Source organism: Saimiri boliviensis, chromosome 16, assembly GCF_048565385.1.
Source record: "Saimiri boliviensis isolate mSaiBol1 chromosome 16, mSaiBol1.pri, whole genome shotgun sequence".
Classification (NCBI taxonomy): Eukaryota; Metazoa; Chordata; class Mammalia; order Primates; family Cebidae; genus Saimiri; species Saimiri boliviensis.
The window spans coordinates 36,800,973-36,816,026 of record NC_133464.1 but is presented as its reverse complement, the minus strand read 5'-3'; the positions used below and the strand labels follow the sequence as shown (position 1 = coordinate 36,816,026).

Sequence of the window (15,054 nt, the reverse complement as noted above, 5' to 3'; positions counted from 1 at the left end):
TACTTCTGGGTATAAAATTCCCACAGAGACACTTGAACTGGCAATGTGAGTCCTGCATCACTAAAAGGAGAGTTCTATATACTGAAACAAACCCATCTTCACACTCAAGCTGTGTATACTGGTATGGGACATTCCTAGTACCACAAAAATCAAGGGAGATGTTAGCTTCCTTGTGAAATGATTACTCATGTCAGTTAGAACTTGCAAGAGTGCCAGACTTTAAAATGTTTTCTCCCACATATGCTTAGAAGTGATGTTCCCCCGAGGAACCAATAAGATTAATTCTGCAGAGTCAGTAAGAGGAAGATATGAGAAAATAACAACTACATACTCAAGAAACACAGATGACTACAGGTAGAGCCAAATAAGCAATTTTTAAAATTATAGTTTTACTTTCTCACTTAAATACAGAATCTACAAAGAACTAAAACAGATTTACAAGAAAAAAACAAACAAGCCCATTCAAAAGTGGGCAAAGGATATGAACAGACACTTTACAAAAGAAGACATACAGGAGGCCAACAAACATATGAAAAAAATGCTCATCATCACTGGTCATTAGAGAAATGCAAATCAAAACCACATTGAGATACCACCGCATGCCAGTTAGAATGGCCATCATTAAAAATCTGGAGACAACAAATGCTGGAGAGGATGTGGAGAAATAGGAACACTTTTACACTGTTGGTGGGAGTGTAAATTAGTTCAACCATTGTGGAAGACAGTGTGGCAATTCCTCAAGGACCTAGAAATAGAAATTCCATTTGACACAGCAATCCCATTACTGGGTATATATCCAAAGGATTATAAATCATTCTATTGTAAGGGCACATGCATACGAATGTTCACTGCAGCACTGTTTACAATAGCAAAGACTTGGAACCAACCCAAATGCCCATCGATGATAGATTGGACAGGGAAAATGTGGCACATGTACACCATAGAATACTATGCAGCCATAAAAAATGATGAGTTCGTGTCCTTTGTAGGGACATGGATGAACCTGGAAACCATCATTCTTAGCAAACTGACACAAGAACAGAAAATCAAACACCGCATGTTCTCACTCATAGGTGGGTGTTGAACAATGAGAACACATGGACACAGGAAGGAGAGCATCACGCACTGGGGTCTGTTGGGGGTGGGGAATAGGGGAGGAACAGTGGGGTGTGGGGAGTTGGGGAGAGATAACATGGGGAGAAATGCCAGATATAGGTGATGGGGAGGAAGGCAGCAAACCACACTGCCATGTGTGTACCTATGCAACAATCTTACCTGTTCTTCACATGTACCCCAAAACCTAAAATGCAATTTAAAGAACTTTTTTACTAAAGAAAACTATAAATACTCTTTCTATCCATTAACTTGATTCTTGCTCCATTTTTGTCGGACTGTAATGTGATCTCATTCTCTCTCTTTGATAGGATATCATGACTAACCCTGATTGTATCACCAATTTATGGTCAGAGAACCACAGATTTGCTTGGGAACACAGGGATTGCTTTGTTCAATGTCCCCACTTAGTAGGGAGCATTGACACTCAGAAGCAAGGTAACACATCTAAGACCACAATTAGTGGCACAATCAGCACAAAAACTCAAGTTTTCAGTTTCTCTGTAAAATCCCTTTTTAAGTCTGCTGGGCTCAAAAAAATAATTAACTGAGCTGGGTCCTTTCCCAACAAGAGCCATCTGTCATCCAAAAGGAATAATAAAACTAGAGTTTGGCTGGTGATTTTTCATATGCCCTGCTATAAGATGACCCCACGCATAAGGTAATCTTGTATTTTTCCAAATGGGCTCAAATAAGGTTATCTGGCCACCTGAGATATATCAACTTTTAAGAGTACACAAATAAAATGGTCAAATGCCAATGTATAATATTTACTATAATAATGTAGATATTTTAAAATAATAAAGTATATTAGTCTAGAGGAAAATGAGAGACAATAAAATTGTTAAACCTCAAACCAATTTTATTTCCATAAGTTCTTTGAAACTCAGCATTTACAAAGACTGCTTTATGATCTGTCACTGGAAAGTCTCCCCAAGGTCATCAGTACCCATTCCTACACTACTACGGCAACTGATTTTTCACTCACCCTATAGGTGTACGGTCATCATTTCTACCAACACAACTTATTGTGGTGCTTTTTAAAGTGACATACAAAGGACCGTTTTCAGCAATGCGGACTACCTAGTGCACCTTCACTAAATTTTTTGGTCCCCCTTTTAACCTATTCTAAAACCAGCATTGATTAAGATACACCTATCTGCCCTAAAAAGTCAGTTATTCAAAATGCTGAGAGCACCCTATCATATAACCTTTATAATAATTTAAATATAAGATGGTTCCCTTCACAGAGGCAAAGTTTTGTGGTGAAAACTTCATTTAATACACAGGCATTTATGGGATCGTCAATCAGGTAGAAGGCCAACTTGCCCTCAGTAAAGGGGAAAGTTAGCGGCTCTGTTCATGCCAACAGGTACTCTTCATCAACACCAAGAACAAACAAAATTAAAAAAAAAAAACAAACTCGACAGAAGGACCAGCTGTTTACTTTTGTGAATTATAATCCGCATGACAAACGTACCTAAATCCACGAGAATCGCATGCTGCTGCGCAGTGAGCTGCTTCAAAAGCTCCTTATAGGATATGTCGGGAGGCTGCTGCTTATTAGGCAATCTGTGTCTCAGGCGGTACTGTAAAGCCAGGAACTGCCAAATTTCTCCTCGTCGACTTTTGGGAACTCCTACAATCAAGGAGATAAATAAGCAAGGCCTTGGTTTCCAGAATGAAGCTGCTAGATCCCAGTTGATTCACTATGTAAACAGACAGCTGTACATTGCACGCCACCCTAAGACCACACAATACGATTGACAGAAGAATATTTTGAAAAGCTTAATCCTATAGCTCCTGATGTCTAGCAAAAGAAAACCCTCATATAACACTTACCATAAAACAGACTTAACAATAACATCGCCTATCGCTGACTAAGCATTAATAGAACATTTATTGAGGGTACCTAGCTATGAAGCACATGCACTCAGAAAATGACTTGACTATAACGTAGGCAATTACTATTAGGCCTACTTTATAGACAGAAGGCTGAGGCAGAAAAAGATTAAGTAATTGCCCCGAATTCACATGACTAGGAAGTGGCAGTTTAGAATTAGAACTCCAGAAGTCTGGTTTCAGAGGCCAAATCCTGAAATCCCTAAGTGTGTTACTGCCTATTTTCACCCTTTATTTGGCTTGAGCATAGCAACAAATGCTAATCCTCATTTACAAAACTAAATATTTGCCAACAACAAGTAACTTTAAAGCACAGAATCAAACAGCATTCTTATGTGGGCATTAAAAATGCAATAATAGGCCGGGAGCGGTGGGACTCAACTTCTGCCTGATGGGTTCAAACAAGAAGTTGAGTCTCCCATAATTCCCACGTTTTGTAGGAGGGACCTGGTGGGACATAATTGAATCAAAGGGGCAGTTTCCCCTACTGTTCTCATGGTAGTTAGTGAGTCTCATGAAACCTGATGGGTTTTTAAGGAGAAACCCCTTTCACTGGGTTCTCATTTTCTCTCGTCTGCCTCTATGTAAGACATGCCTTTTGCCTTCCACCATGAATGTGAAGCCTCCCCACATTCCACTCCCCAGCCATGTGGAACTGTGAATCCATTAAACCTCTTTTTTTATTTTTTAAATTGTACTTTAGGTTCTGGGATACATGTGCAGATCATGCAGGATTGTTGCAAAGTTACACCTATAATCTCCGCACATTGGGAGTCCAAGGTGGGCAGATCACTTGAGATAGGAGTTCCTTACCAGCCTGGTCAACATGGTGAAACCCTGTCTCTATGAAAAATATAAAAATTAGGAGGCATGGTGGCATGCACCATGTAATCCCAGCTACTCGGGAGGCGGAGGCAGGAGAATCACTTGAACCTGGGGTAGGGAGGTTGCAGTGAGCCGAGATTGCGCCATTGCACTCCGGCCTGGGAGACAGAGTAAGACTCTGTCTCAAATAATAATAATAATAAAAGTAGTAAACAATAAGGCATAACTGACATGCTCCAGAACATCATTTGGGCTTTGAGAAAAAAATGCTTAGCACAGATAATGAAACATTATTATGCTTGAACACCAAAATGTATCACCAGCAGTTCAAGGATGCTGTGACTGTTTTTTTATGACAAGGGACATGAAGTAAGCACTGGGAGGGACAGAATTCAATTCTGCACAGTGCAGGCCACTTTATTTTACTCACTATGAGTTTTCAGTTTGGACAGATTGAATCTGCAATGGGTTCCTTTGCTCCCGCCAGTTAAGGAAAGGCTTAATGGCCATAATCCCTCCTGATTGAATGCCACAGTTTATACAAGCTGAAAGTATTATTGTCAGACAGGTGAAACCAAGGCTTGCTGGCATGATTTATAAGGCCTTCACGAGTTCCAAACTACCTTTCTAAGCCCCATTACTTCCCAGTCCCTGCTGTAGACTAAACGCTTGTGGTCATTTCCATTCCTCTAGTTTTTGCTCCTACTGTTGCCTTTATGGAATTTCAAGCTCCCTCACTTGACTACCCATTACATATCTATTCATCTTTCATGAATGAGCTTGAGTATCACCTTTTCTGTTGAAACTCTCCCTAACATATCGAGATGTAATCAGTCCCTTTTCACATACTATTTGACTCATACTACAGCATTACCATATTAGATTACAGTTAGCTCTATGTCTCTTTCCCCTACTTAAATGGTCCTTGAGAATAGCAAGCATATTTTCATCTCCATATGATAAAATCCAAGAATACACCTTGCTGCTCATATGTTTGTTGAATGAATGAATGAATGACAACATAGAAAATGACATTTTTAGAAGGTAACTATCAGCCCATTAAATGAATCACTGATAACATGAGTGGGCAGTTTTATTATCCATCCAATAATATATGTACAAAAAGTAACTTCATTCCAGTTAAACAAACATTTCTTGAGCATCCAGTATATAGCAGAGAATAAAGCAAGGCAGTCAGGATACCTCATTGCTGAGTGATAAAGAAATCCATTCTCAGGAAAATCATCTCATTCATTCATTCTTCCATTCATTCAGTAAATAATGAGTGCAAGGTACTGTCTTAGGTGTCAGGTGTGCAGCGGTGGGTAAGAAAAACATTAAACAAATACATACATAAATATTAAATTATAAATTATGATTAAGTATAATTATGAAAGAGAATGACAAAGGACAATGAATTGATTTTGGTGGGGTGACAGGGGTGGTGCTCTGAGGAAATGGTATTTGAGGGACCTGAGGCACAACAGATTGCTCCAGGCTTGGAACACAGGTGGCAGTCACTCCAGGAGAAGACCACATGAATGCCCTGATATGGATGGAGGAAAGAGGAGTGAGAAGAGGATGGGATGGAAAGAAAGGGAGATGGGAAATGAGGATGTAGAAAGGTAAGAAAGAAGGAGAGTTGAGAGGGCTGGAACATTCCATGCAAGAAATAGCATAGGGCAGATCAGCACTCAAAGTATAATAGTTCAGTGTCTCCAGAGCACACAATGCAAGGTAAGGAGAGACAAAAAATTAGATCAGAGAGGTGGAAGGAGAGATTAGAGAGGAATGATATGGTTTGGCTGGGTCCCCACCCAAATCCCATCTTGAATTTTAGCTCCCATAATTCCCATGTTTTGTAGGAGGGACTTGGTGGGACATAATTGAATCAAAAGGGCAGTTTCCCCCTACTGTTCTCATGGTAGTTAGTGAGTCTCATGAAATCTGATGGGTTTTTAAGGAGAAGCCCCTTTCACTGGGTTCTCATTTTCTCTCATCTGCCTCTATGTAAGACATGCCTTTTGCCTTCCACCATGAATGTCAGGCCTCCCCGGCCATGTGGAACTGTGAATCCATTAAACCTCTTTGTTTTTTTAAATTTTACTTTAGGTTCTGGGGTACATGTGCAGATCATGCAGGATTGTTGCAAAGTTACATACATGGCAAGGTGTAAACCTTTTTTTTCTTTAGAAATTACTCAGTCTTGGATATGTCCATAACAGCAGCATAAAAATGGACTAATACAAAGGCCTTGGGCAAAGGGTCAAGAAATTTAAACTGTATCCAGTAAGAAATGGGAAGAGCCGGGAGCAGTGGCTCATGCCTGTAATCCCAGCACTTTGGGAGGCCGAGGCAGGTGGATCACAGGGTCAGGAGTTCGAGATCAGCCTGGCCAATATGGTGAAACCCTGTCTCTATTAAAAACACAAAAATTAGCTGGGCATGGTGGTGGGTGCCTGTAGTCCCAAGCTACTCAGGAGGCTGAGGCAGGAAAATTGTTTGATCCCAAGAGGCAGAAGTTGAGTCTCGGCGACAAAGCAAGAGACTCTGTCTGAAAAAAAAAGAAAAAGAAAAAGAAAAAGAAAAGAAATGGAAAGAATAAGCACTCCTAAAACATCTTTGAAAGTCGTGCCAAAGAATGGTATAATCTATATCTCACAGACATTCTGTTAACCACTATAGTGTCTCCCAAATAAAGCATTCAATGAAAATCTTTAGGATTTCCTTATCTTCAAGGATAAAAAACACTATATTCAGCTTGTCAATGTGGCAGCTTTCAAAATAAATCTTACCTTAATTTAAATTTAACTGTGCAACAGTCACACACATTAGCATAGGATTTTAAAATAGCATTTATTATAGGATTTCTCTGGGTATTTTGGAATTTTTATTTTACACCCATGGTTTATGCAGGCCATGGAGATTCTAATTTTAACATATTTAATCTGAGTCACAGAAATTGCAACTAAAAATTGACTTACTAGTTTTATTTTTAAATTTAAAATTCTTAAATATCAGGCATTCTTATATGACATAGCAGCAAGAAAAGAATAAATGCAATGGCTAAATAAAAGGAACTTCTCCAAAATTAGTGAAGAAATGAATGGATGAAAGAAAACTGATTGATTACTTAACCAGAATATAAATCTACAAGTATAAATACATAAAAGTATAGATACACATTCATGTACATATACACATATATGTAAATAATTACTTCTGACCAAATGATGAAAATGAGTCAAGTTTAAAGGACTGAATTATTAATATTTTTATGGCAGTGATCAAAGATTTGTATCAATGCATGCACTTCCTCCTTGGTATACAACACCACCAAGCTGAAAATAGCTGGTTGAAGTAAGCAAAAAAAAAAAACAATAGAAAAGGTTTGTGTTACCTCCTCAGAGACAATCACTAAACTACAGGAAGAAACAAATTACTTCTCTTTTTTTAATAAGCAAAACAAAAGGACAAAATAACATCTGAGTTCCACAAATCAAACAACAACAACAACAAATATCCCCCAGGCTTTTCTTTTAAAAAAAAGATTATTGAGATTATCCCAAATACCTTCTTTAAGAAGAGTATGAATATCTTCCATATCACATCTGATTTTAGCTCTGCAGTTTAACAACTTCTTATCCCAGGTTATTAAGACCTCTTTCTGACACACACCAACTTCTTCATAGTCTAATTTAACTTTTCTGGACTGGAGTTCATCTCTGCTTGCTAAGGAAAAAAGAGAGAATTTACATATGACCAATGTGTTTTTAAAATGTAAAATTTTAAACATTTGATTGCATTTGTAAAACCATACCAAATGACTTTCAGGAATTAACTGGTAATCTATTCTTAAGAAGAAAATTTAAAACAAATTGAGAATACCTGAAAGGGATCTCAAGCTTTGAGTCATTTCATGTGAAAAAAAAAAATTAGGAATAATTTCCTAAGGAGGTTTTACTCTGTATCTTACATACGGTAACTCTGCTGAGCATAAAAAGTCGATCATTCTATAATTTTCAATTTTTTGACAAATCTGACAGAGAGACTTGGAAATGATACCTCATATCATCTTAAACACCATGAAAGTGTTAATATTTTATATGTGCCATATGTGAGAAGACAAGGACTTGATTTGAAAAATCTATAACCATGATAACATGATATATTTTTATAACTGCTTCCAGAGTTATCCACACTGCTCTCAATAACTAATAAAACTAGCTTATGCATTCCTCTGTTCATTATTTTCTCTTTCTTTTGTTTTTGCTTTTGTTTTTTAGAGACAGGTTCTCACTCTGTACTCCAAGCCGGAATGCAGTGGTGCAATCATAGCTCAGTGCAGCCTCAACCTCCTAAGCCCCCATCTCAGCCTCCTGGGTAGCTGGGACTACACACATGTGCCACTATGCTTGGCTAACTTGACAGAATTTTGTAATGATGGGATCTCGCGATGTTGCCCATGCTGGTCTTAAACTCCTGGCCTCAAGCAATCCTTCTACCTCAGCCTCCTAAAGAGCTGGGATATCAGGTGTGAGCCACTGCACCCAGCCTTCCTGTGTTCATTTGTAATAAACTTAAAAAGAAAATTTCCTTTCACTGAAGTTAACACTAATTCTACTTTTTAAATAATACAGAATTATCCGTAATTTGATGATCTAACATACATGCCCAGAGCTCATTAAAAGCAATGTCTATAAAAGCAACCAGTATCTTGATTTGGTCTTGTTCGTGACAAATTGATTTTAAAAGAGAAGGAAGAACAGACACAAGTGTATTATTTCTTCTCTTCATTAGGATCCCAGTGGACGGGAACGTCTCAGAGCAATCAGTATTCACGCATGCTCACAGTGCTCGGCCACCTTACCTCCTGAAACACAAATCTTTGTCACGCATCCCAAGTCCTCGACAGCACAAAAACAATAGCAGAATGAAAGTTACTCTTTACTTAGTATGTTTGAAACCATTTCAAAAGACTTAAAATATCTTACAACAAACTGTTATTCAAGCAAGGCAGTAAAAATTCCTACTTAAAAGTCCAGACATAATCTAAAGATAAGTTGCAGGACAAAACTATTCCTTCTGGATACTACAGATGGCTTTCTAACACTGTTTGGCTTGGGTGTTTGGCTATTTGCTTTATATTTCTCTGATAACCAAATAATTTTTTAAAGGCATGGGTTTATTAAGGCTAAAAACAAATATACTCCTATATATAACTTTACTAATTATTTTCTTCACAATGGACAAAACATAATACTTCCTTAGAGTTCTTCTCTAATCTTCTCTAGATTACTGTGCATTTAAAATAATAACAAACTTAAGTGCTAGCCACACAGCCTGAGGATAAAATGGTGAGTAGGGAGAGTTAATATCTGCCCTTAACTGTTTAACTAGAAAACACTGAAGAACTATCAAGAAATAATTATCCATTGGTTAAAATTTCATAGGTTAAACTATTTTTCATCTTTGTCACATAAGCAGAGAAACTGAGAACCGATAAAAGTTTCTGAGAATATATTCTAAATGTCACCTCCTTTCTTACCCTCTAAAATCTTATAGTATAACTGACCTCAGAATACACATGAAGCCATTTATATTAGAACATTCGTTTCTTTATATTAACACACGTAGCTGAGAAATACTGTGGGGTACTGGGGAAAGCCCGAGAACCAGGATGAATAAACCTGAGTTTTGGTACTTGCTCTGCCAGTATGTCACTATCTGACCTTAGGTTAATTCCCTACCTTCCCCAAGCCAGTCACTACTTTTGCTGTAGAATGAAGAATCTAGCTAAGTAATCTCTAAGGCTATTTCTGCTTCAAATAGCCTATGATTCTGAAACTATCTTTTGATATTTAATATCAGATTTTATTTGTACATACTCCCAAGTGAAATATAGTTTAATGCATTAAATTTTTTGAAGGAATGATGACCATCTTCTTCTTTCAACCTCTTTATTTGAGTTAGTTCAAGATATAACCACTTGCTTACAAATATGAATTCAATTTCTTTTGAAGCCTTTGAAACCTCAAGTGGGCATACCATTCATCACACCAAACTTTTAAAATTATGTCAATGACAATTAATGGCATTTTTATTTAAATGAAAAGAAGATGTTTTTCCAAAGGCTATTTAAAATCCGATGTACTTTTTCATTATGCTAACAGCAATTTTTTAAAATGTGCTCTTGCAAACAATATATCGTTCAAATAAAACCTTGAATTGAATCACAGGTATAGTAACAGCAATCTTAAGGTAGATGATAAAACTCAGAAATGTGGACTACCCATACTAAAAAAGCTTTATGAAAGACAAAATAATAAAAGCAAGTGAGAGAAATATCTAAATTTCACTTGTGCCAAAAATCTTAAAAGTCAAATGACCACTTATGTTAAATCTTTCATCTTTCATTTTACAAGTATAAAAATGAGGCCCGTTAGCTGGGCATGGTGGCGCGTGCCTGTAATCCCAGCTACTCGGGAGGCTGAGGCAGGAGAATTGCCTGAACCCAGGAGGCGGAGGTTGCGGTGAGCCGAGATCGTGCCATTGCACTCCAGCCTGGGTAACAAGAGCGAAACTCTGTCTCAAAAAAAAAAAAAAAAAAAAAAAATGAGGCCCTTTCAGGTTAGCTGATTTTCCCAAAATAATGACATTTATACAGTTTTTTGGATTTTTGAGCATGTGATTCTGTCAGTACTGGAGTAAATTATATTATTCTTTCAAAGGCTGCAAAACACATTCTAAAGCATTTGGTAATCATAAACTTAGTAATAAAGTACCTCACATAGCACAAAAGCTATTATAAATTATTTGATTCTAAATGTAATGATTCGAATGTAATTTTGTTAAACAAAAAATTTATAAAACATTAATAAAAAATAGGAACAGATTTGGCTTAATAACAGGTAATTATAATTAAATAGTTAAATTGAATACAATCTAAGTAGAATTTATTTGAAGTGGATATATTTCTCCTGTTGTGAATGTAATTAACCTGAAACTTCAAAATCACATTCAAAGAAAAAAAACTGCTTTCTCATATTTAAGGATTTTTTAGAAGTGACACTAAAATAATAAACTTTCAGTCACATCAAATACACTGATTCTCTATTATCTACATTCTATTTTACCTAAATATACTCTAAGGGTTTCTAATGTCTTACATTTATTTAAAATGCAAACTCGTTTAAAGCAAAACCCCAAATATCTGAAGCTGACCTCTCCCATGTTATAACTACCTCAAAAAACGGAAATCAACAATCACCTTACAGTGAGCTCACAGTCCAAAAATGAGTGTGGCTGGTACGTAGAGGGAGAGAAAGGTAGGTTTAACCTACACTCTTAAATCACAGCATCATAGCATTTAGTCTGTTAGAATGGCTAACCTTCAAGTTTCTGGTTTTCTTTTTCCATTCGAAGCAACAAGATTTGTTGGTGTATAGCTTTTCTCCACAAACTCCTCAGTTCTTTTGATTTCTTTCTTTCTTCAATCTTTTCTGGGTCATCCTCCCCAGACAGGAATATAACCAGCGGTTCCTCCTCCATGGTTGGAGAGAGGGGGGACAGTGGCAGCAGCTCGCTCCTGTCCAATCCATCTGCAGAGAAGAACACAGTGAGAGGCATTCCTTAGCAGTAACCGAGACGACACAAGTTTCCCATCTGATCTTCTACATTTAAAAATGTCAAAAGCTGCTTTCCCTATAACTTAGTTTCTGGAACTAATATTTAAGTAAATTCGCTAGACTGAATTCCCCTTCTGGATTTCCCTGTCATGATGAAACAAAAGTACAGGTCATTTCACCACTTCTTCTTTCTACCCAAAGAGCTCTGTAAGATAGGTGCCCCAAAACCAACTTGCCTTTCCTGAGTCCAACACTTCTGCAATTTACTTATGTATATTCTCTGGCTGTGAGGAACAAGAAGCGGGTAGGTATCAGTGATCTCTGAAGATCTACCTCAATCATCAGAATCTGTTAGAAGCACAGCCACTGAGCAATGCTGGGCCTCTCCTGGCCAAGCACAGCACTCCCTCTACTCACTCCTCCTGCAACACCTTTTTCTTTTTCAACTTTTATTTTAGGTTCAGGGGTCCATGTGCAGGTTTGCTAAATGGGTGAATTATGTTATGACTCTGGGGTACAGTGTACAAATGACTTCATCACCCAGGTAGTGAGCAGAGTACCTGATAAGTCATTTTTCAGTCCTCCTCCTCCTCCCACACTCCACCCTCACGGGGCTCCCAGTGTCTAATGCTCCCTTCTTTGTTTCCATGTGTACTCAATGTTTAGCTCCTACTTAGAAGTGAGAGCAAGCAGTACTGGGTTTTCTGCTCCTGTGTTAATTCTTAGGATAATGGCCTCCAGCTGCATCCATGCTGCTCTAAAGAATATGATTTCATTCTTTTTAATGGCTTCGTAGTATTCCATGTGCAACGCTCTCTTTTTTTTTTTTTTTTTTTTTTTTTTGAGACGGAGTTTCGCTCTTGTTACCCAGGCTGGAGTGCAATGGCGCGATCTCAGCTCACCGCAACCTCCGCCTCCTGGGCTCAGGCAATTCTCCTGCCTCAGCCTCCTAAGTAGCTGGGATTACAGGCATGTGCCTCCATGCCCAGCTAGTTTTTTTTTGTATTTTTAGTAGAGACGGGGTTTCACCATGTTGACCAGGATGGTCTCGATCTTTCGACCTCGTGATCCACCCGCCTCGGCCTCCCAAAGTGCTGGGATTACAGGCTTGAGCCACCGCGCCCGGCCTCAACGCTCTCTTAACAGGCTGCTCATTCCTTCCCTTCCTTCAAGGCCATTCTCCATACTACTACCAGTGAGTTTCCTGTTAACAACTAGGAGCACATTTCTTAAGACATTTCAATGGCTGTTTATTTCCCAAGAATGAACTGGGACTAGTGTTTAAGTCCCTTCAGATTCTGGTCTCCACTAAGACTTGCTGACTGATACCTCCATCTCCCATTCTTTGCATCCATCATGCTGAGTTTCTCTTGGTTCTCTCATCTGCAAAGTTCACTCCAATGACTCCAGAGCCTCGTCATTCCTACTTTCTGAAGCATGGTTCTTCTAGTAACAAGTTTAAATAAATACCTATTTATTCTGTGAAGCTTTTCCTGACCACCTCAGACAGAGTTAACTTCATCTTTAGTAATACCAGTTATTTTCTTGTTTTTTTTTTTTTCTTTTTTTTAATTCACTGATCTCTGTCTCTACTCTTATCATTTACTTCCATATGTTTTATTGCTGTTGTTTTTAAATGTTAATATCTGGCTCCTTTACTAGCTTTTTGAGTTAAACACTCAGTACAACTAATTTTTGTCCTTCTTGATTTCATGTTAATACACTCATGGCTTTTGACTGCTCTGTAGATTTGTTTCAACAGGTAAGGCTCTAATCATCACATTTTCTTCCTTCTAGTTTCTAAGAGTAGTTTTCTATTCCCCAACATTTTAGTTGTCTTCTAATCCGTGGTTTCTTTCCTTTTTTGGCATTGTGGTCAGAGAATATTCATATAAATGATCATGATTATCTGGATTTCAAAAAGATTTACTTAAACATCTTTGTGGACAGGTACATAATTACATTTTATGAATGTTCCAAGTGTACTGAAAATGAATGAGTTTTCTCCATAGGAGGCAAAGTCCTGTATAAATATAGGTCAAGCTTACTCACTTGTGTTACTCAAATATTATCTATATTTAATTTCTAGAGAGAAATATGTTAAAATCTCCTATGAGAGCTATTAATTTAGTGATTTCACTCCAGCATTCTTTTAGGTGTTATTTTCTAGCTCTTACATCATTGCGTATGTTCTCATGATTGTTCAATCTTTTTGTTTGCCTCTTTGGATGCTTTTGCTTTAATAAGCCAATTACTCGAAGAGAGCTACCTGTGCTCTCTTTTGCTCAGTATTTGCGTAGTGTATTGTACACATTCCTTTGTTGTTCAATATTTATACGTCACTTTGTTTTGTGTGCAGCTCTTATAAAAGACTATGTTGCTTTTCTAATAATAAAAGATCTTTGGAAGCTAAGATGGGATGACTGCTTGCGCCCAGGAGTTCAAGGCTACAGTGAGCTATGATTGTACCACTGCAACCTCAGCCTGGGCAACAGAGCAAGGCCCCCTCTCAAGAAAAAAAAAAAAAAGAAAAAGAAAAGGACATACAACTTCTTTCCTAGCATGATCATAGTTCCCTCAACAAGTACACGTTTTTGGAAACTCTCTCACTCACTCATTCATTGAACAAGTAAGTGTTGAATGTCTAATGTTTTCTAATGATACCTGAAAGGGAAACCACTGTATCACACACAGAAAGTTGCTTCTACACTGTAATCACTTAAATCTCTTTATACACAGCATTTGCATTCCATGAGCTAATTTCTGACACTCACAAGGAGCAGCTCCTTAGGGAGTACCACACAGACCTTGCTGCATTGCTGAGGGAGATTTGTTCATGGGAGAAGCCACCCTGAGGAAAATGCGCTGCCGCCAGGAGACCCTGCGAGGAGTGACAGAGGTTCCGCCCACGCTTAGGGACTCATTGCTGCAGGAAGACGGGGTCCTTTTCCTCCCTTCTCCATCACTGTAGGAAGCAAATAAATATATCACTTGTAAGGTGAGCTGCCCATCATGGCACTTCACAACCAACTGGTAGCACAAGCCATTCACAAGTTCTGCCATAGACAAGCACAAGCCACAGGCAACATGGAGCGATGAGCCACCAGGCACACTGTCACCCAGGCCACCACATTTTGGGGAAACTGCAATCTAGGCCACAACCCAGTCACGAGAAGCTCCCCTGTTTCTACTCATTCCTTAGCAGCCAACCAGTCCTAGTTCTGATCTGAGGAACAGAAGCACTTGTAAGGAGGAGTACAGGTTGCTTAAGTCATGAACTCATGCTTTGCTAAGGAAGTAACATGAAGAGCTTATTCGAAACAAGGTAAATATTGCATAAAAGGCTCATGAAGAGCTTTTGTTCGAGCTCTTATAGAATAGGTCAATAAAGACTGTTTCTAATGGCCTATGACTCTTAAGATCTGTCTTCTAAGATAAACTGAATACAGGCAGAAGAGTCAACTTTGGGATTATTGTTAAGTGACATACTAAGAAAAAACTAGGGTCAAATAAGATTGGATAGCTAAGTTAAAATATAGATCTTGTTATATTTTTATTGATTTATTTATTTTGTAAGATAAGGTCT

General features: G+C 38.1%; 1 protein-coding gene across 5 annotated transcripts in view; it reads right to left on the bottom strand.

Annotated features, from left to right (window-relative positions):
• The window catches only part of TBC1D4 (TBC1 domain family member 4), a 178,937-nt gene that overhangs the window by 16,039 nt on the left and 147,844 nt on the right, over nt 1–15,054 (bottom strand). For all 5 annotated transcript variants that reach the window (XM_010341673.3, XM_010341675.3, XM_074387606.1 and 2 more), the window contains 4 exons: nt 14,276–14,433; nt 11,232–11,441; nt 7,414–7,572; nt 2,594–2,752 (listed from right to left, as the gene is read on the bottom strand). In XM_010341673.3, the coding sequence (XP_010339975.1) occupies nt 2,594–2,752; nt 7,414–7,572; nt 11,232–11,441; nt 14,276–14,433 (686 nt within the window). The remainder of the gene's footprint in view (nt 1–2,593; nt 2,753–7,413; nt 7,573–11,231; nt 11,442–14,275; nt 14,434–15,054) is intronic.